This window comes from Eurosta solidaginis, chromosome 2, assembly GCF_040869045.1.
Source record: "Eurosta solidaginis isolate ZX-2024a chromosome 2, ASM4086904v1, whole genome shotgun sequence".
Taxonomy (NCBI): domain Eukaryota; kingdom Metazoa; phylum Arthropoda; class Insecta; order Diptera; family Tephritidae; genus Eurosta; species Eurosta solidaginis.
This window is the reverse complement of record NC_090320.1, coordinates 79,286,305-79,309,657: the sequence shown is the minus strand read 5'-3', so window position 1 is coordinate 79,309,657 and position 23,353 is coordinate 79,286,305. Positions and strand designations below refer to the sequence as shown.

The window sequence follows — 23,353 nt, the reverse complement described above, 5'->3', positions numbered from 1 at the left end:
AATAGTGATCTGTAAATGATCTCAAGCGTGAAATTTCCAGGGCGAAAAGGGTATCATGGAAAAATATCTCTGCGGACATCGGGCGCGCCAGCGAAACAGCGCGGTTGACCAAATTCTTAGCAAGGGGAAATATATTCCAGAGACTAATAAAGAAAGAGAACTGGTAAAGGTCACGTAGTAGAGTCCCACACATTTACCATCGGAAAATGATGACGAAGAACCAGCAGACAGCACTTACTTACATTGAAGTACATCCAGCGCTAACCAGATGGATCGGCTGCATGCCAAAATCCCGAGGATGACTTCACAATAGGGGTTGTATGAGGAATTATCACCTCTTCTGTGGATGCTGGTTGCCACCCACTGCTCAGGCGGCGCGACAAGGGACCCGTCAAACTTACGGTGTATGCAGATGACGTTGCAGTTGTCATAAGTGGAAAGTGGCTTCTAATAATTAGCTCTTTGGGGGATCGTAGGCTTTGCTAAGAAGTATAAGATCCAAAATTGGACTAGGCCTAAGCTTGGAGGGGTGACCATGCAGGAGGAACCTTGTACAAAATATGTAGGTATCATTCTAGACAAAAATTTGACGTGGAAGCTCAACATGGAGCAAAAAAATTATAAGGGGCATGTAGGCTACGAATGCTTATCATTACAGGAGCTTCGAAAACAGCCCCAACGGATTCACTGTATGCTATTCTGCACATCCCACCTGTAGACTTTGTGGCGAAGAACATGCGTTAACAACTCCAACGAGGCTCAATACCTCGCAGCAGCTTGAAAAAAGGCCGGACGGTCGTATTAGTATATCGTTCAAAAAAAAAACCGAAGTCCTCCTTCAGGAATAAGTAGAATTCATGCTTTTGACCCTATGCATGAGATCTAACGTATACGTATATAAAATTCAAAAGAAAGAAACTGATCGAATAGAAAAAAAATTTTATTTAAAAAAGTCATATCTACACGGAAAAAACACACACATTTTAAAATGTAAAAAACACATTTTTTCATTTATCAAATAATTTGAATTTTACATTTTTGCAATGTGTTTTTGATATGAAAAAAATGTAGATATTACATTATAATAATGTGTTTTCCACATGGAAAATAATGTTAAATGTGCATTATATTTCAAAATAGGAAATGTATACTTCGAAAAAATGCTGTAAATTTAACATTATTTAAATGTGGAGAATAAAATCAAACCACGAGAATTAGTATCGTTTAGTTCGGCAAACAAACAGAACCGTAAGCAATGTTTATATGTAGCTTGTCGCCGTGACGTAAGGGCAGAAGAATCATGCAAATATTCAAACGCATGGAGTTTTCATATTTGCCTTTTCATTCTGATGAATGTAATCGCGGTTGAGGCAAACGAGCAAACGCCTGAATTGACTATATTCACGCATGCAATAAGTTCGTTGATTTTAAATCAATGTCGATTATTTTCGTTTAAGCAAGTTGGATCATTGAACACGATCATGTTGCCGAATGTTACCGATCGTTGTGTTCGATTTCTGCTGTTCTCTGATATGTATGTAGATGGTCTTTAGGCAAATTTACAAGGAAACTTCTTTATGAAATTATAGTAAAAGTTAACACGTACATTTGTATATTTAATAAATTGCAGAATTATTATGAAACAGAATATGATTAAAATATAAGTGTTCACTTCGTACATACATATGCTAGCATATTAAAAATATAATATCACCAACAAAGTAAATACATAGCAGAATTATAAAGAAATTTATTAAAATAGACATAAAAACATCAAATAATTGAATTGTAAAGACCTAAAAAATCAAATGATCCTGAGGCAAGGAGGTTCAAACCCCCAATCCCCTCCGTCCCCCCGTCGCTACGCCCCTGGGGCTTGAGTACCACTGGAGCTAATGTTGATAACTAGCCATACTTCTAAAATCTCAATAGTTGTTTCGCAACAGTGGCTCAACTCGAGAATCATAGCGTACTCAGCAAAAGAGGGAACTTTTTATAAAGCAAAAAATGCTATTACTTAAGTTGAAAAAAGTTTAATTAACAACTTGTGGTTCACTAACTGGACTCAAATTTAAGATTCCATAATACAGTATTTTCACGAAAATAAAATTAAATATATATGTATAATTTAAAAAATAAATAAATGTGACGCGCTAACCTACGAAGAGAATTTAGGCCGAGCTTCTCTTCCAATTTGCGTCCTGCTCCTATTAATTTTTTCTACAAACGGGACGGGACCTACTTGTTTTATGCCGACTCTGAACAGCATCTGCAAGGGAGATGAGTTTAGCTTTTCATGGCTTTTCATGGCAAAATTCAATCGGAGTGTTTGCCAAACACTACCGAGGGGCAACCCCGCTTAGAAAAGCTTTCTACTAATTGAAAAACCTTGTTTCTAAAATTTTGATGTTGCTTTGCTCGGTGTGTACGCTACCATCACACCACGGCGGCCGCCTATATAATTTATTTTTTATAACTTACGCTTCATTACTGCTATCAACCAGGTGTTTATTTCTCACAATAAACAGCTGATGGTTTTGGTGGTAACACCTTGGATATTTTTTTCAACTCCACCTCAGCTCGATATGCAATGTAGGAGAACTGTGTTGAATGTTCATTTGAGAACTGTACATTTCTCTAGATCTCTCGAAATTAGGATATTAATTGGAAAATATTAATGACGTTGGAGATCAACTCGAAAACTTTTAATTTTACAAAATTTCTTAAAGGTTGGATAGTTACTGGAAAATGAAGTTGGATATCAACTCGAGAACTATATGGTATAAGAATATTAAATAAAGGTGGTGGATATCACTTCCGGAACTATATATATAAATTTCGCTGGAGAATTTTTTCCACATTTGTTGGGTAAACAAAATCCAGCTGTTGCCGTATCTACAAATTATCTAGATAATAAAAAACCAATGTTGCCGCATAAAAGCATACCCCAATGGCGGTCTTAAACTGTGACTGAAAAACTGCTCAGTAGTTTAACTGGAGTTTAAATTTGACTATAGTTTAAGCAAACTTAGTTTAAGCTTAGTGTTCGCGCCCCTACCTAATAAATTATCATCGCCACACCTGCCTTTCCAATCAGTCTTCGCTATCATCGAAATTGCAATTGTTCTCTAACTCCATGCACACTCATGTTAACATATCTTCATCGCTTTTGTTGTTGTCATCACTTGCATTCAAATTATTTCTTCGCTTTGAGCTCATAACTGTTGCCCATCCACCTTCATCGCTTTCGTCGCTGCAGCATACATCACAAGCATACATACACACATGTTGCTATGAATGCAAACATATGTGCCTACATTCATACGTAATCACAAGCAGAATTTCATATCATACTCTTCGCACCTATCATATTATAATTAGCCATCTCATGAAATCATGCGATGTCTAATTTGTGTTTTGTCAATTTGGAACAACAGGACTTTTCCACGGAAAATTCCTATGACTAATATTTTACAGCTTACCTATTTTGAACGGTGTCTTAGTTTTTAAGTTGAATCGAATTGTAACTTTAATCGAATGAAGTACACTTTATTAAACAAGCAAATTGTCTCGCGTTTCCTTTTTTAAATAAGAAACAGAAACTTGTAGAAAAAGCTCTACAAGTCATCACTTAGCTTAACCAACTACTGAAAAACCGGGCCTAAGAGCCTCTAGAGCCACAATAGAGGTAGATGATTGGCATAAAGGAGCCCAAATGACGGACGAAGCGATACATGTGTACACCGATGGTTCCTTGAATCCATGAGCGCAACACAAAGCTTTATAACTTCAGAGCTTCTGCAACACAATTGTCAAGTCACGCGAGGGCATCCTGTTACAAATATGAATGTATTATTCGTATTAGGGGGTGTGGGGGCCTGAATGGCCTAGAAGGTTTAATGAGGTCATATTAATCATTCCCGAGATGGTCAAGCTAGTACCTTGATGGTGCTTTGTTACCGTAAAGTAACTATGTATCTATATCCGGCAATGAACCATCAACATCGATAACACTCGCCAAAACCTTCTTGGAGTGCCTTTATCGTTAATACAACAACACCAAGAACAAAGATTGCAAAGTAATGGAAGCAGCGATAAAGGCAATTAAATCGCATAAAACAACATCGTAAAGTGTGTTAAGAGTATAAACAATATCTGAAAAGAATCGGAACAGGGCGATGAATACATCTATATTGAGCCCCAGGACATGAGAATAGATGGGAAAGGAAAGCGGATGAGCTTGCTAAAACGGGTGCATCCCTCGGAGCCTATACCGTGGACGCCCCAATAAGATTGGGAGAGGTTAAGGGGAGGCGAGGGCTAGAACCAGCAACTGGCAAAGATTTTAAAATGCTTCTGGTATTTGCTAAGAGGACGTTATTATTTTATAACCTAAAAAAATAAATGGCGCGATAACCTCCGAAGAGATCTAAGGCCGAGCTTCTCTTCCAATTTGCGTCGTGCTCCTCTTCATTTTCCCTACAAATTGGCCGGACGGGACCTACATGTTTTATGCCGACTCCGAACGGCATCTGCAAGGCTTTTGGGAGCTTTTCATGGCAGAAATACACCCGGAGCGCTTGCCAAACACTGCCGAGGGGCGACCCCGCTTAGAAAAATTTTCATCTAATTGAAAAATCTTATTTCTAAAATTTTGATGTTGCTTTGCCCAGGGCCTACGGTGTGGTAGGCGGAGCACGCTACCATCACATCACATAGGTCCTGGTTTTCGATAGGGTATTTCAGTTTGGTCATTAAACAAACTTCTGGTAACACTATGGACTCATTCAGTATGTGTGAGGTCCTCGCGGACCTGCCAGTTCTTGAAAAATGGTGTCATGCATCTTTTTACTCAGGAAACCCAATTTTTTTTTTATTTGGTGTCAAATTTAAAATTTTCAGTTAATATTCGGAAACCCGCCAGATATTATCAAGTATTCGGCCGGTTAAAAATGATAACTTTATTCTTCCAAGATTTGGAAACAATTTTTGTGATCTTAACAAAAACTTGTATTTTTATTCCATTTTTTTATCTTTACCACTTAAAAGCTATATTTTCTTTTAGAATTTCCTCATTTGTATCGAGATGTTCATTGCAGCTGTGGCGCACATTTACAGTTTCCCGCATCATCCGTTTCATATCAACTCTCCTCAATATTGGAACAATCCCAATCATAATTGGTGTCGAGCATTCCTCTCCATGATGGATATATCGGATATGCAACAAGATGTTACCGAACATTTGGGCGTTGTTAGCAGTTCGATTAGCCGACATTTTCAAGGTCGAAGCAATTACCAACCATTACCACGTGGACCTCGTCGTTCAAGTAGCGAAACAGAATATTTAATAAGTAAGCGCCAAGATGGTGATAACAATGCAGATGGTATAATCAGTGAAAGGCCGACAGCGAGTTCAAATATCGGTGATGTAATTTTAGTTAGAGGCGGGAGCAGTAGTGGTGGTGGTGCTGTTGGCACTGTTGAAAAAACAGGTAATAGAAAAAGTCGTAATACAAATTTCGCTAGTAAACAGTTGGCTAAAGCCTATCGCTACGGCGCTACAGATAATCTTTTGTTGCCTGTTGGCGAAGTCACTTCAAAAATTGATTCTACATCTAACATCCACTTAGCAGGCATGCGTTCTGGGCCCAATACTTCAATAAAAGTGGCACCGGTCACTAACACATCAACTTCTGGAACTGCGCACTCCAATTTCGGCATAAACATAACAAAAAGACAGTCAGATGCTCGTGATTACTCGCCACAACATTTGTATGGTGCCCCTATGCACAGTGACAATAGCTTCTTACAAGCTCGCAATGTAGGCGTACATTCCAACAGCATTCCTAAGACAGATGATGATTTTGTGTCATTTATCGGCACTGGCAGATGACATCGTAACTTCGAGAATAACACACATAGCCATAATTATAATAACACCCCAATAATTGAGTCCACATCTGTTTCTATATCGGCGTCAGCGGGATTCTCTAGTAGCTTAAAATTGTCGACAGGTTGTAGCGGCAATAGCAATACTTCTGATTGGATAAGCACTTCACATTTCGAAGAAGACAACGACAATGACAACGCCGACTTTAACGAAGAACACAATATGAGATTAGGCCATGGTAACGTTAATGACATGGGTGACTTTAGGGGAGCAAATAATGCTGCTGGTGTTGATTCAATTATTGTTGGGCTGCAGCATATTCCCAGCGAACAACCCCGGAACTACATCGCTACCAGACGATCACAACACAGACTTATTGACAGCGAACACATCACATAGATTACGATATCGCGGCGAAAGTATTCAGTTAATGTTTATTACTTTTTCTTATTATTTTGCGCAAAAAGTAATGCAAGAATTTATTATGCTTATAATTTTAAATTGATAGTTTTTAAAGCGTATGTAAGCGTCATTTATACAGTGGCTCACATCTTATTTCGTGCAGCTATAGAACAAAACTGTTAAGCTATATAGAAAGGAAACTAGTGACGGTAGCAAAAATCGATCACGTACATCTAAATTAGTGGCACTTTGCAACAAATTGTCTTTTCGTAAGGTTAAATACAAAATTTTGTCCATTGTGCCAAAGTGCCCCTAATTTAGGTGTACGTGATCGATTTCGCAATAATCAAGACAAAGACTCTTAACACAAATCCGGATTGTGCAGGCATGGGTAATATGGAACTGACCGCACCTCATGAAACCACTTCCATAATCTCTCGCCTTAAATGTTATAAAAAATGTGTGGCCAATTTTGGAATCGGCTACACGGCAAAGGCAGATTAGTAAGATTAGATATTTAAAAACTACCCTTATCGAAGAAAGGCATAAGATACCACGCGAAGCCGCTCAAAAACTGATTGCATCTATAGAGAATCATCTTGAAGTTGTTATTTAACAAAAAGGTGGTCATACGAGGTACTAAACTAAATATAAATAACAAAGTAACTTTTTCTAAGGCAGGGCGCAGTGCACGAAATAAGCTGTGGCCGTAGTTTTTGAGATAATTTTAGTTTTTATTAAATAATTATCACAATTACACGTTTGTGAAAATTAAGTAATTGTTTAAATAAAAGCATATTTTTATCAAAATTGTGCATTTGAATTTGTTTGCCACCGTCACTAGTTTTCTTTATATATAGCTCAACAGTTTTGTTCTGTAGCTGCACGAAATAAGATGTGAGACACTGTATATCGCACATACTTTTCAATCTGGCAGATAAAGTGTCAGCGTTAATTGAAGATGTAAAAGGCCCTTGGACATGAAAGTAGTTTACTGCAAATTCCTAAGTTCAAGCAACAAATACTAATAAACTACTATCCCCCATAGCTTTGATCCTGCCGGAAAGCTAACTATGTCTAAAATTTTCATAGGGCACTACTATTATTTCGAACACAGTTGTATGTATATGATATGAGAGCACTCAACTGATTATATAATGTTCGTTTTCGCCTGAACTTACGCTTCCTTACTCGTCTTCTACTAAATTTAAAACAAGAAACTTTTAAAAAAGTACAAAGTTTCTTCGCTTTCGGTAAAGATTTCGAAGTAGGTACTTACTTGAGTCAAGTATACCCGATACCTTTTGCTGAGTATGAGTACTAGCATCGATACTTCGATCCGACTATTCTAAGTGTAATGGTAGCGATACTTTTTCTAAAAGTGCCTTACCATTTATGTTGACAACTCTTTAAAGTAGTAGCGCCATTATTACAAAAACCTTATTAGGACTGTTAAAATACTAATTTGAAGGGAGGGGTCATTCACATTGCTCGATACTTTACCATCGTGATAGGCCCGAATATCTTCAATTACCAAGTTGCTAATCGATCCTAATGCGAAGACCACCATCTGATAATTCCACATTCGTGCTTAAAGTAAACAAATCAAATGTAAAAGAGACCGAGGATAAGCGTTTTTCTTACCAGATTACGGCAATTTGCTTAAATATAGTTTTGATTCATTACTCGGGATCTTCCGAGAAGCATAATTATAACATTCATGTTACAACAATGCTACTTAATTTAGAGTATAAGCATCACATCAGCTTGTATATTTTCGGCAATGGCGCAATGGATTGTCAACATTACATTCAACGAACCTTCGACGTTCCCAGTGTTGTCAAAACACGTGATAAAAAGTATTATGTAATCATTGTTCTACTAACTGCTACAATTTTCTCATGAAAAATTAAAATATAAGAAGTACTATACCATCAACTATACTTCTGTCCATACCAAAAAAAGTGAAATTTAAGAATTAAGTAAACATCAAATTCAAAACCTTGTTTTCTCTTCCACTGTGAATTTTGAATGAGTATTTGTTTAGTAAATGAGTAAATTAAAATCGCAGAAAATTATTGTCATTAAAATTCCTCAGAGGCAGTAAGTGCACTGTACTGCCTTTTTGCCATAGACGGCAGTATAAAAAAAAATTTTTTTTGCAAATTGAAAATTCTAATAATTACTCCATTCAATTCACAAAATGAAAAATTATGTTAATATTTTTATTTTTTGCACATATGCTTGGAACTGCCTTTTTGTTTATGTGGTTGGTTCAACACCTAGGCTGAATATTACTCTGACTCGGTTGCTAAAGTTCGAAAAAGCCCTATCTTAGAAATTAGAACGCCCCATCTCATAAAAATATGTTAGGTCGCATTTTCACTTCATAGTAAACGTGACTGTGTCAAATTCGTAATAAAAATTTTAATAAATTATTAATAAAACAAATACATTACTGGTTCATGTATGCCTTCATTTCGAATAAGAAAGTCTGGTTAGTGAAAATAAAGATTTAAGGAAATATATATTTCTTCTGCGACCTATTATAAGCTGCGAATTGGTCGATTGATTGCAAAAGCATAGACATCAATTTAAAATTAAAATCTGGAGTAATTCTTAGTAGAAAATTATGTGGCCTTTTTTGTGAGTAAAAATTTAGAAACTTACACCCCTATTATGAACTCATACGATACACGATAAACGCTTGCAATCTGTTATACCATATTATGAAATAAATGCTAGCGTGTGAAACCCGATCGTTAGCGTTTATCGTTTATCGTGGTATTGCCATACGCTAACTATCGCATCAACTGTACAATTTTCTACGCTAGCCATCGTTGATAAATTTTTGCACGATACGTTGGGAGCTATTTAAATAAAAGTAAATATAAAATTATTACAAAATCCAAAGGACCCAACTAAAGCCTCATTCCCAACACTCTGTTGCAACACCCTGGGCAAGAAGCCTTAAAGTGGCACAAACCTTCAAAATATTTGAAATGGATGACCTATTTTTATGGGCGCGCAAACTGCCTTCTACCCATGGCGCAAGGTGGCAGCATGGGAAAGCTGATTTTAAGCTTTTTTGATTTGATACATCAAAATACGGCGCAGTACGATTTTGTCATTTGTCCATCGAATTTACAAAAACAAAGTACATGCAATTTTTATTTATGTTTGTAGGTATGTCTCCATGCTGCCACCTTGTATCGTTCCGCTATGCTTCTACCTCTGTTAACACATACACTGAAATCTATTTTGTTTATTAAACTTTTTTTACTCTTAGTATGTCGAGTGCTTACAGTGTAGAGTTCATTTCAAGAAGATTGAAAGCATCTCTCAATTTTCTTTTTTCTATGGCTCTATGCAAGTTTCGTCAATTTGTTTATTTCTTAACAAAGGATTAAAACTGCAGGTACCTATTGCTTTAAAAATTTCAGCAAAGTTATGCTTTTATAGCGATTTTCAATTAAAATTTATTTACTTACATACATCCCTGCAAAAATTCGCGAGTACTCCATGCATGCATGTGCGAGTGCTCTAAAATTAACCACAATTCATACAAAAATATGGTCTATTTAACTGCGATGTCCTAAGACTGGACCATGTACTCCAGCTCAGCATTACATCAGAGTAATCCATGGGTACTCCAGTATGACACAAGTGGACCACATGATCCAATGATTTTTGCAGGGCCCTGCAAAAAACGCGAGTACTCCATAAATAGTGTCAGGAATACTCCTTTAGGAGTATAGGAATGCTCCAAAACTAATCTGTATTCATACAAAAAATGTGCTCCAATTAACATTGCGATGTCCTAGGAGAGGAGTAGGGGATTCCACTCTCGCTTTGTTTGTGAGTATTCCATAGAGTACATACGTGACAGTACTTTCCAAAGTACTTTCACTGTAGTACTTCATGGAACACCCACACAGGATCATATGCCAAAGTACTCCAGAAAAACTAATCTATGGAGTATTTGCGGTACAGTACTCTCTAAACTGCTCCTGAAATATTACTCAATGGAGTACCGACAAGAGATTACTTGCGAAACTGCTCTGAAAACATTACTCCTTGGACTACTAACAAAAGAGTACTCGTTAAACCGCCCTCGATGGATTACCTAATGGAGTACCTACAGGAGATTACTTAAGAAAGTACTCTCAAAGCATTACTTCTTAGAGTAGCTATGGTAGAGTACTTTTAAAACCATCGCTAGAGAAGAAGCCACCCAAAATAAAACATAAAATTTATAAAAAAATAATATTAGTTTCTTTATTCACGTTTAATTCGTCTTTTTGCATCCAAACTAAGTTCTGAAGATGGCGAAAAATGATTGGTTTCTGGTGCTATGCTAGGCGAGCTGACCAATTCCATAACCTCTCATCCTGCGGCATAATTTGGAGTTTCAATTTGGAGCTTCGAATTTTCTCCATTTCTCAATCTACGCGCAAACTTTTCCCTCTCCATTTTCTGAATACGTTTTTTGTTACGTGCGCTGTATTCCATATTTTACCTTTATATATTTGGTTATAGTTATTTTATTTTTCACCAATAAAATTGTCTTTTAAATTAAATTCCCTCCGATAATTCTTTCCGACACAATTCCTCTTTGAATATTTCTCTATACTAGTATGTATACATAAAACCAGTTGCGCGGTTGCATTTTATCAGAGTTGCCATAGTAAAATTTTATTATCTGTTATTTGTATGCAATATGTTACTTTTGGCAACTCTGTTCGATCGTCATCGTGTCGTGATCACGGTCGTTAAAACATGAGCAATGATCGGCTGATGGTGGTCCGCAAACGTATTACAAAGGAGTATTGTTAGAGTACTCCAACATGTAACGTAATCCAACGATTTTTGCAGGGCAGACTTCTATCTGGATTTATCTGGCTCAAATCGCTGTTGTTGTATTTACATGCAAAAATTTTTATCTGGCTCCGGATCATTACGACGAGATGATGGCTAATAGATGACCGAGTTAGTGACCGTTTTGCAATAAATACAAAACTTCTTAATTTGAAGGTCGGTAGAGCCCTAAAAATATAGTCGTATTGTATGTTGTTTCTATTAAAACCCAAATTTGTAGGAGGCTTGCGTTAAGTAAACGCCAAAAAAAACATTTGCCGGACCACACTAGTGTACGTACTTAATCTTTGTAAAAATATAATGCGGAATGAGGCATGCATGTACATAGTAAGTGTACATATTGAAATTGCGATTATCAATGATATTTTATTTATAGGAGAAAATATAGAGGAAATTAAAATTACTCATTATGAAATGGGATAATGGTTGAAATCGTATTGCTTACAACTTAGGAGCATCATGCAGAAAGTACCATTGTTTGCACATATGCATATAGGAATATTCGTGGAAATAGACCCGAACCGGATATGAAATGTAGCCACGTTTCAAAAATTACAAATATTTACTTTTTAATTTCAGTGTGTAACAATTAAATGCCGCATATATATTATGCAAAGCACAATTTCGGGCTTTATGCGCGTTTTTGAAGTGCAACACCCTTGTAAATTTAAATTAATGAATTTTCCATAATAATTCCACGTTTGACCACAATGATAATGATGATCAAAAGCTAGGTAAGAAAATTTACATAAAATAATTGCGATAAACCGAAATCACGTACACAGCCATGTAAATCGAAAAGCAGTTAGTAGTATGATCTTTACAAAGCTTCGAATAATCGGTAAATCTTTTAACCTAATCCGAAACGAACTATAGAAGCGAATATTTCGGTAAGCGACTCCAAACCCCGGTAATCGGACGGGACTGACAGCCAATCATGCACTTACATAATAATACTAGCAATCTGAACTAAACTGCCATAACTAATCAATTCAATACGTTTCAGATACTGCATTGTAAGATCTTGTGTGTTTGGTTTTTGAACTCTGAATCGGTAGCAAAGACAATTTGCTGGGGAATATTGCTGGAAGCATATATTGTTTAAAACTTAATTTCAGTTTTAAAATTGCAAATTAGAACTTTGTGCTATTCTGAGGATTCAATGCCCATTATTAATTTGATAAAAAAGCTATAATGATATACATACATGTAAAATAGATGTACAAAATTTATTTTCAAAGTTAAAGGAACTGAGCCAAATAAAACCGCTTCCTAGTGCGTAGATGTCAAGTGCTTGAAAACAGAATGTAAGAAACAAAGTTAAGGACACAATTTATCTTATCTTATCTATCAACATTATTGTAAAAGTTAATTATGTAAAAACACGATCAATACCTTATTAAAAGTTACTATGAAACTTTAAAAACAGTAGAGCAATTCGTTCAAACTGGTCAATGGATCTGAAAGCTTGTAAATGGGTCAAACCTCGATAACGCAAATGGAAAACTTGTACTTACTTAGTTTTCATAATAACGAGGCATTTGCGAATTGAATGAATTTTCTTTTGGTGTATTAAGAGAGGCCTATATATAGTCGCATAGCGATTTTCAAAGCTTCGTTCTAATATTATTTTTAATATTTTTGTTTTCACTTTATTGTTTATTTATTGCTATTATTATTACTATACAACAAACAATAAAATGGACGCTTGTGCTGAAAAAATATCAAATAACTATTGGAATATTAAGTACATACATGGGCTACATAAAATGCGACGCCACCCATCTACAAAAGATATTTTTGGATATGTCAATATAAAATAAAATGAATATATTTATCGTATATTGCAAATATGTTCAACAAATTCCAACAATTTTAATATATCATATGGGGAGTTCAGAATTTTTGCAAATGGTCTAGCATCATTCCATTACAAACTTGTGTAAAATATTACTACAATACACTAACAAAATACACGGCTATGCATTTCCTATGTCACTGCAAATACGCAACATCAAAACCCGTAGTATATATATTTTTTTAAACTTAATAGCAAAACAACAATTGTCAATACAAAATCAACTACTGAAATGACCAACTCAAAAAGAAAAAGTTACTCAATAACCGTAGCTTTTATTTGCTATACAACGTTTCTAACATCAAATGTACAAAACTCTGAACTCCCTTATGATCAAATCATTTGCCAATGAATAAATATATAAGTACATACAAACATAGATACAGTACATCATGTGTACATAAATGAGTACATAAATGAGTACCCATATTAAAAATTCTTTATTTAAACGAGACACTAAAATTTGTTAATAAAATATCATTAAAAACACCTTAAAAGTAAAACACTGGAATTGTTGACTGACCGAACAATAGTAATATCGAATTATCTTTTCTTGATTTAGGGTTTTCTACTGCGCTAGCTTCAAATATTTTTATCGACGGTATATATTGATTATGCACTCGTATAAATAATTTAGCATATTGCAGATGCCAGCTTTATAAGGCACGTTAAATATATGGTATTAATCAATGCTTATGGCTTTTAATTATTGTAGTTTGTGCGACCGCCTAATTCTAATAGATAACGATCGGGATGTTCCATCCAATCTGCGGCAGTTAACTTTACTGTACGTTGTCGTTCCGCTTCTTTAATTTGCCATTTCTTAATATCCATTTGTACATCACGCAATGCTTTGTCACCACATCCCCAGACCTGTCAAGAGAAAATAAGTATGCAGTATATCAAATTGTTCGTGCATATCAAAACTTCGTTGATAAGACCACACACGGCATACAAATGTAGATAACGTTTATGAACTACCTGCAGTACCTCGAAGTGCTGCTTAAAAATTACAGTTATTTTACTGAAATAACTCCGAAATTATCTCAAAGTGATCCTGGAATACCAAAAATAGATTTAAAAATGGTTATGGGCGACCACGGAAAAATGAAGATGCCACGTTGCAACCGATAGAAAAGATGCTGCCTACAGATGGGGTCGGCAGGCATCGGTGCAATTTAGAAACGAAACATCAAAACCAAGGAGAATTAAACAAGGGGTGCCACAGGGTGGTGTCCTATCCCCACTTTTGTTTAATTTCTACATATCTAAGCTACCTTCACCACCGGAAGGAGTCACAATCGTTTCCTACGCCGATGACTGCACAATAATGGCCACAGGCCCAGGCCCAAAGATCGATGCGCTATGCAATAAAATAAACGGATACCTCCCTGATCTCTCCAGTTTTTTCGCCTCGCGAAACCTGGCATTATCACCGAGATGCTGCCTACAGATGGTGGTCGGCAGGCATCGGTGCAATTTAGAAACGAAACATCAAAACCAAGGAGAATTAAACAAGGGGTGCCACAGGGTGGTGTCCTATCCCCACTTTTGTTTAACTTCTACATATCTAAGCTACCTTCACCACCGGAAAGAGTCACACTCGTTTCCTACGCCGATGACTGCACAATAATGGCCACAGGCCCAGGCCCAAAGATCGATGCGCTGTGCAATAAAATAAACGGCTACCTCCCTGATCTCTCCAGTTTTTTCGCCTCGCGAAACCTGGCATTATCACCGACTAAATCTTCGGCGACCTTATTTACAACATGGACGTCCCAAATGTCGACCATTTTGAACATCCACGTCGATGGCACTACGCTACCGACTGTCCTACACCCCAAAATCTTGGGTGTGACGTATGATCAGGATCTACATTTTTGTGAGCACGCAGCCGCAATTGTTCCGAGAATTCAGAGCCGTAAAAAATCCTCAAATCCCTCGCTGGCAGTACTTGGGGAAAAGATAAAGAAACGCTCATGACTACATACAAAGCAATTAGCCAGCCGATTACGTGCTACGCGTCACCCATATGGTCGCCAAGCCTAAAAATCACCCACTGGAAGAAACTACAGGCCTGCCAAAATACTGCTCTCAGAATCGCCACGGGCTGTCTTATGTCCCCAGAACACCATCTGCATAATGAGGCGAGAATACTCCCCATCAGGGAGAGAAATGAGATGCTGACCAAACAGTTCCTGTTGAATACCCAGAAACCTGGGCATCCCAACAGACAGCTGATTGATGAACCAGCACCGCATAGGGGCTTAAGGAGTCATCTCCGTAAGCATTTTGAGGAAATACGGCACCTGAGAACCCAGCCGTATGAAGTGAAAAAACACAAGCAGGTCCTTGGTGAACTCCATAAACAGGCCGGGATTTGCCCGGTGAATCCAGTACTTAACGAAAATTATCCAAAACTCGCGGAAGAGGAACGCATACTCCCCAGGGAAACGCGAGTCACTCTAGCTCAACTTCGATCTGGATATTGTTGCTGGTTAAACTCTTACCTATCCAGAATCAGCCTCGACATACAAAATGTATGCCCTGCTTGCAATATGTCTCCAATGACACCAACCATCTCTTTAATTGTAATGTGGAACCAACGCTTCTAACACCCCTTTCCTTATGGTCCACCCCTGTTGAAACGGCAAATTTCCTTGGACTCCCGTTAGAGGATATTGATGACAATTTCTGATCGGTCGCGGCTATTAGGTGGGGCGAGCATTGCTACAACAACAACAACAACATGCTGCCTACAGCGTACGCAACAAATGTGTGTGAACGCTGCCACGAGTTAAAAAGTGAAGCGAGACGCCTTACAGGAAGAAAAGAGCCGAGACAAAAGGCGTGAGTTCGAAAAGCTGCTAGCCCCCTGAAATAACGCCCTCTAATTTTGACAGATAGACTCCGGGGCGAACGAACGAAAACGGCGACCTTGTAACCGATATCCAGAGATACTTAGATTATGGTGATAGTGATAAACCGCCCAGGGCAGATGATAAGCATGGGCCCGCAATCGATGATGATAGAATTACTGTTACCTCACTCCATTATGACGAAGTCAGAATAGTAATAACAAGATTAAAAAACAAACCTGCGGGGCTGAAGAATTGACAAACATCATCTCTTGATTGAATGCGCCTATTTGCCACTTTGTCTAAATTTGGTTGCCTCGTAAAACGTCCAAATTGGGAAAGACCGCTATGATCCGTTCGAAATTAATCGAGGTTTCAAACAGGGAGACCCTATATCGTGCGGTTTCATTAATTTTATGGTGGAGAAAATTATACAAGCTGCAGAACTTAACCGCACGCCTACAGTATTCTATAAAAGCGTGCAATAAGGGGCGAATGCTGACGACATCGGCCCGAACACACGTGTCGTAAGTTCTGCTTGCTACAATAAAAGAAGCAGATGGGTTTTGGGGAGTGTTATCGATGTTGATGGTCCTTTGTCTGATAGCCGGTACGTTCCGGTAACAAGCACCATTGAGGTACTAGCCCAACCATCTATATGACCACATTAAACCTTTTAGGCTATACCGCTCAGTTCCATGAGGATCTTGGGGTCTCCCGAACCTCGCCTGCTAAATATATTTATGCTACATTCATATTTGTAACAGGATTCCCCTCGCGTAGGTGAGGTTGACAACTGGGTTGCGGTGAATGTAGGCAACAATAATTTCCATATATTAAAAGATTACTGGATGAGTTGTAGAGCGTTTTCTACAACTTTCGACCTTCAACAAAACTTGCGAAAGGTTCTTCAATTAAAGAAAGGTTAACCGAACAATTTCAATTTAAAATTTGCTTTATTGGAGTTCACTCCTCGATGGATGGTTACAAAGTTAATAATCTTAAAAGCTAAAAACGAATTCAATGCTAGCAGAAAAAATATGTAGGAATATTCCATGGAAAGCCCTGTTATATTACATTGACAATTACCGTAGAGAATCTCGTATGAATACTTGAAATAGGTAAACAAAACAAAAAGTGCGAAGAGACGAAAAACTATGCGTGTTGTTATGTGTGCATATGTAAAATTATATGTATATCCAATAACCCAAATGTATGAATGCTGCAGCGACCAAGGCGATGACGACGGTAGATGAACAATGGGTTTGAGCATAAAGCGAAGAAATTAGCTAAATGCAAGCAACGACAGCGATGATGAGACGTTAGAATCGTAGGTATGTACATACGTATGTATGTGCGAAGTAGAAAGTAATGCAAATTCGAAGACTGGTTGGAAATGCATGTGCGGCGTAGGTTGAGCAATAAGGAGGGGCGTAAACATCCACCCCTGCTCCCTTGCTTGCTTTCAATTGTTACTGTTGAGATGATGATGTTTCTATTGGTAGCTTACATACTCGAGTCACTGCTCTTTTGTATGTTCCTTCAGTTGCAGTTTTGATAAGAATCACTCGTAATATGCCATCAATTCCAATGAAAGTATCAACAACTCTACCTAGTGGCCACTTCAGTGGTGGTGTGGAATCGTCCTTAATAAGAACCATGTCGTTGATTTTTAAATTTTGATATGATGTCCTCCACTTGGTACGAACCATTAATTCCTTTAAGTATTCTTGCCGCCAGCGTTCTCAAAAGTTTTGTTGCATTGATTGTACCATTTGGTATCTTGATAACAACCCAGTAGGAATTTGTTGGACCGATGGTTCAATTACCATGGTGAGATTTCTGCCAATCAAAAAATCGAAGATCGTCAGGGCTAGTAGACAAGGGTGTAAGCGGGCGGCTATTTATCATTGCCTCAGCTTGACAACAAACTGTATTTAGCTCATCGAATGTAAGCAATGTTGCGCCGATAACCCGTCGGAGATAATCACCCCTATTCTGCATTTCGGTTACGTTCCCGTTCTACGTTCCGCTTTAATCGAAGTTGGGAATTCTGCATTACGACGGAATCGTAACGAGAAGAGGAAGAGCAAATGATTTTTCGAAATCAGCTGTTTGTACGGAATGTGTGAACATTGGAACAAAATAAATTAAAGAAAATTTGTAAAAAAAAAAACACTGAAAAACGTTAATATTTTATTATCCACGCCATTTTGTACAAAAAAAAAACAATAGAATATATTGCCGCCGTGTTATATTTTTTTCATAATTGTGTGTTTTTGTCGTTCTTTTGGCCAATTCCCTGCCGTGGCCACCAAGTTTTGTTAAAACGGATTCCTGCACGAATATAGTTGACATTTTCTGAATTTTATGGATGCTAATTTCATTGCACTGGCCAAAAATACTTTATGAAGATTTATTTATTCTTTCCGCAAGGATTGTTTACGTTTTCGCTTCAACTTCCTCTACTCCGGCAGCTTGCTTTGACATATAAGTGGACCCAACGAACAGGCAGAAACTATAGCTGTCTTATTATAATGGAATCAATAGCCGCGGAATTATTTGTGAAGTTGGAAAGCAACGCATACGAAAATGGCCAGGCGTGAATATAAACGCAAATATTGCGAGATTTGTGTAATCCATTTGAGATGAGTGACGAATTGTAAGAAATTGAACTTAAAATTGGTAAAGTTTAATGACTTATGTTTTTATTTAGGTTCAAAAAAAAAAACGTTCGACTTAATAAGGATGCTTTCAAGTACGTGTTAGATACTTTTGCGGGGCAAATACGTCCAAGAACTTCGACATCGACATGTTGTTTTTGACCTGAAAACATAAAAAACAATCATCATCAAGCCTTCTACGTTTCTTAACAAGTTTTACTTACATTTTTGTTAAAATTCTGTTGTAAATTAATAAAAAAATAAAAATAAAATATTTTTCCGCCAACTAATTTGCAACTTAGAAATGCAGAATACACAAAATCGAACGATTCGAAGTTGGATCGAAAGAGATTGGAACACAGAACACCAAAATTGCCAAATCGAAAAAATTCCAATCCAAGTCGAAATGCAGAATAGAGCTGAATATTTGGCACATTTTACTGCGCTTTCCCAAAGTCCGCCGAAATGCGGTGACAGTGGCGGTATGAATCTCCATTCTATGCCTTCGTCTGCACAAGCTGATTAGACTGTATTAATATGTTTTTGTGATGTAAATTCCGATAACATCTCCTTCAACTCTCGAATTGGTCTCGACGAAATTTGTTGCATTGTCTGAGAAAATTGTGCGGCATTTGGCTCTGCGTGCAAAAATCTCTTGAGAGAAGATATGAATGCGGCAGTACTCAGGTCTGGTACCAACTCCATATGCACGGCCTTTGTTGTGAAGCAAATGAACAATGCTATGTATACCTTGATAGGGCCCTTGCTTCTAATTCTTTGAGTTATTGACAAAGGACCGCAATAGTCAACCCCAGCGATTTCAAAGGGATAAGCAGGCTGAACGCGTTCTGGAGTAAGTGATCCCATGAGTTGCTGTTCTAGCTTGGGTTTGTTGCCATATCATAAAAGGCACTTGTGAACTACCTGTTTAACTATACTTCGAGCGTTGATAATCCAGTACTTGTCACGATGGATGTTCAAGAGTTTGGCATCCAGCATGGAGGTGTTGACGATGCGTAGCTTCGACGAGGGTTCGCACGAATGGATGTGCCTTGGGAAGGAGAATTGGGTGTTTCGTAGACCACGGCAGTGATGAATTAGAAATTCTTACACCCACTTATTTCATCGTGCAGAAATTGCGATAATTGATTGAGTGTGGAATTACGATTGACCTCAGATGTATGTAGTGTTTTGTGATCTTCGGCAATTTCTACTCCCTGGATGTATCGGCACACAGTCGTTAGATACTCATCTAGTTCTTTGGCCGTGATTCCACGAAGCGATGACGAAGGGATGAAATAAAAAGTTTAACGTAAGCAAATATCCGAAGCAGTTTTCCGCACCTATTCACATAGTTGTGTTCAGCTATGATATCTTCTTGTGGCGACGATGTTAACGAAACACAAATTGACCGCTGTTCTGGAAGTTCTTGCGAAGCGTCAACTGGATTGCGTGGCCAGAACCAGCTTTCCTTTGTCAAAAAATCTGGCCCTTTGAACAACAATTTATTATCGATGAGGGCCTCTACTAGCGTTCCACGCGATACTAAATCTGATGGATTCTCTTCAAATGGGACATGATGCCATGTGAGGTCAGCAGTAATGTGTTGTATTTTTGCAACTCGATTGGCGACGAATGTAGTCCAGCAATGTGGTTCACGTTGCAACCATGACAAGGTGATAGTTGAGTCCGAACAACAGTGTACATTGCTCTTCTGTGCGCTGAATGTTTCCAAAATCTAATGAAGCAGCTCTGAGAGCAACAGAGCAGCACAAAGCTCCAATTTAGGTAGGGTTATCTCCTTCGTTGGTGCAACTCGTGACTTGGCACAGATAAGCGTTGAATGGATAGCATTTTCATCACAAAAACGGCATAGATACATGACCCATAAGCCTTACCGCTTGCATCTGCAAAGGCATGTAAATTAGTGTTATTGTTAAAGTATACGTACCGTGGCGATTGACGAGGGTCAGTTGATGGCAGACACTCTCCCATTCTGTGTGAATAGAAAGCGGTACACTCTCATCCCATGCTAAACGTAGTTTCCAGAGGCATGGCAACAAGATTTTGCACTTAACGATGATAGGATTAAGTATTCCTAGCGGGTCGAAGAAGCTTGCTACTTGTGCCAATATAGTGTGTTTGGTTAGCTTCGATGAATTATGTTGCGATGAGAAAATGAAGTTGTCGTTTGTTGGTGACCATTTCAGTCCCAGAGCCTTTATGTAACTCATTTCATCTGCTGTGATAATTTCTTCAACGCCAGCGCTTGGTATGTCAATAATTTCGTTGCAATTGGACGCGAATTTACGAAGTGGAAGCCCACCTGATGCTAGTAGTGCGGTAACTTCAGTCTTGATTTCTAGCACTTCCCCTATTGTTTTCCCCCCTGTCATGAGGTTGTCGACGTAGAAGTCGCGAAGAGTGACTCGCGATCCAATAGGGTAGGTTTCCAGGTTTTCACGTGCAAGTTGTTGTAAGCAGCGAACTGCTAGGAATGGGGCGCAGCTGGTGCCGTACGCTACCGTTTGAAGTTGATATGTTGTTAGAGGCTCTGCAGGAGAGTTACGCCACAATATACACTCCCACTTTGCATCGCGTGGATCAACGATGTTTTGCCGATACATTTTTAGCGATGTCGGCCATAAGAACGAACCGGTGAGTTCGAAACCAAACCTGTCGTATTTTCTCGGATGTGTTTTTCACATTCATGCTCAGTTGTTGCGTTATCGACAGGTGGTTTGTAGCAAACGTCTTCTAAATTCCAGAACCTTTCCAGAAGAGATTCAAGTGATGAATTCGTTAGTGACGACGACTCGGTATACGTTGTTGCGGATGAAGTAAACACCGAGGATAATGAGAGCGAAGAAGACGCAGTGAGGACTCCAGCCACTACCCAACACAGTTGCGTTCTTTGCAGAGTGGGTAAGTTTTTCTGCAGTTTTATTTGCCCCACAGACAGAATGTCGAAGAAAATGCCGGCACCAAGAAGCAAATCAATGACACCAGGGATATGAAATGTTTTGTCGGCTAAGTTGATGTTTTGAGGTATCCCCCATTCAGCAATCTCTATAGGGCATCGTGGTTGAGACGAAGAAATCGATGGCATGATGACGACTTCCACTAGTGACGTAAATCCAGTGTGCATGGATTTGATTCCAATAAGAGCCACGTATTTTGCCTTCGTTCGTAGTGCGCCTATTCCGCTGATTTCCATAGCAATTTTGGTTCGAGATAATTTCAGCATATTGGTGATGCGTTCTGATATAAAATTAAGCTGAGATGCCGGGTCGAGCAGCGCTCGAGCCGTAATTGAATTACCTTTATTGTTGTGAAGTTGCACTACAGCTGTAGCAAGGATTACATCGTTGCTCTTCATATGTGAATGCAGTGACGCTGACGGTGCTTGGATGGGGTCTGTTGATGTTAGTGTCGATGGCGAATTACGGTGAAGCAGGGTATGATGACTCACCTTGCAATGTTGGCATCGATTGATTGATGGATATTTGCTAGACAGGTGATTTTTACCCAGGCAATTCAAACAAAGATTCCTCTTCTTAGCGACGTCATACCTCTGCAATGGGTCCATAGCGGCAAATTTACTACATTTAAAGGCACTATTTGTGGCGGCCACCGTGGTGTGATGGTAGCGTGCTCCGCCTACCACACCGTATGCCCTGGGTTCACACCCCGGGCAAAGCAACATCAAAATTTTAGAAATAAGGTTTTTCAATTAGAAGAAAATTTTTCTAAGCGGGGTCGCCCCTCGGCAGTGTTTGGCAAGCGCTCCGGGTGTATTTCTGCCATGAAAAGCTCTCAGTGAAAACTCATCTGCCTTGCATATGCCGTTCGGAGTCGGCATAAAACATGTAGGTCCCGTCCGGCCAATTTGTAGGGAAAAGCAAGAGGAGCACGACGCAAATTGGAAGAGAAGCTCGGCCTTAGATCTCTTCGGAGGTTATCGCCCCTTACATTTATTTTTATTTATTTATGTGTGGCCACTTCATCGCACAGTGGACATTTATCGTTATTCGATGTGGTGACCAATACTGAGCCAGCCTTTGATGGACGCGCTGGGAATTTAGATGAGCTGTTTTTACTTGATACGTTGTTGCTGGCCTTTACCATGTTGATTGTTTGGCAGCGGCGCTCGATGAACGAGACCAGATCATCCCATGATGGAAGTTGAAAGGCATTGGTGGTAGCACTATCCCATTTGACTGACACTTCCTCCTCACATTTCAACTGTGTTTCATGGTCCAATTTGGCAGCGATGAGGTGCAGTAAAATACCATCGGCGATTTAGGGGCGTGTTACCAATGACATAGTTGTTCTCGTTGCAGCTCCTTTACGTGTATGTTGTTGGCATTTGATGCTATTGGTGTCAATTCGGCATTAGCATCAAATGATCGATCTTCGTTGGTCTGTAACATTTTGATTGATGAATCTTTTTAATGATGCGAGCCGGGGTAATCCAGCTCGAAGGACTTATGGATGAGTTCTAGAGCGTTTTCTACAACTTTCGACCTTCAACAAAACTTGCTAAAGGTTCTTCAATTAAAGAAAGGTTAACCGAACAATTTCAATTTAAATTTTGCTTTGATTGGAGTTAACTCTTCGATGGTTACAAAGTTAATAATCTTAAAAGCTAAGAACGAATTCAATAGATGTGTACATAAAGTCCAACGCGGATGAAAAGCTGCTCTCCACAACACAGCATGCGTACACCAAAGACAAGTCGGTAGACACCGCATTGCATAGGGTGGTAATAAGCATAGAGAAATCCCTGGAATATAAGGAGTAT

At 38.6% G+C, this 23,353-nt stretch overlaps 3 protein-coding genes across 5 annotated transcripts in view; 1 reads left to right on the top strand and 2 right to left on the bottom strand.

Moving 5' to 3' along the window:
- Positions 1-12,995, top strand: part of LOC137240009 (transmembrane protein 184C) — a 123,897-nt gene extending 110,902 nt beyond the window's left edge. The window contains exons 6-7 of one of the 3 annotated variants that reach the window (XM_067765878.1): positions 5,066-5,492; positions 5,565-12,995. In XM_067765878.1, the coding sequence (XP_067621979.1) occupies positions 5,066-5,492; positions 5,565-5,893 (756 nt within the window). In that variant the 3' untranslated portion in view covers positions 5,894-12,995. Of the gene's footprint in view, positions 1-5,065 lie in introns of all 3 variants that reach the window. The other 2 variants (XM_067765879.1, XM_067765877.1) reach the window with 2 other exon arrangements.
- The window catches only part of LOC137240011 (uncharacterized), a 40,220-nt gene continuing 29,206 nt past the window's right edge, over positions 12,340-23,353 (bottom strand). The window contains exon 6 of the mRNA XM_067765880.1: positions 12,340-13,901. Coding sequence (XP_067621981.1) covers positions 13,731-13,901 — 171 coding nt within the window. The 3' untranslated portion in view covers positions 12,340-13,730. The remainder of the gene's footprint in view (positions 13,902-23,353) is intronic.
- Positions 13,913-23,266, bottom strand: LOC137240012 (uncharacterized). Its single transcript, XM_067765881.1, has 2 exons — positions 18,774-23,266; positions 13,913-18,712 (listed from the first exon to the last, which is right to left on the bottom strand). Exon 1 carries the CDS (start codon positions 22,253-22,255, stop codon positions 21,179-21,181), a length of 1,077 nt encoding a protein of 358 aa, XP_067621982.1. The 5' UTR covers positions 22,256-23,266; the 3' UTR covers positions 13,913-18,712; positions 18,774-21,178.

Coding starts and splice junctions, on each gene's coding strand:
- LOC137240012 (XM_067765881.1), bottom strand. CDS start 22,255: ATGTTGCTTTGCCCGGGGTGTGAACCCAGGGCATACGGTGTGGTAGGC.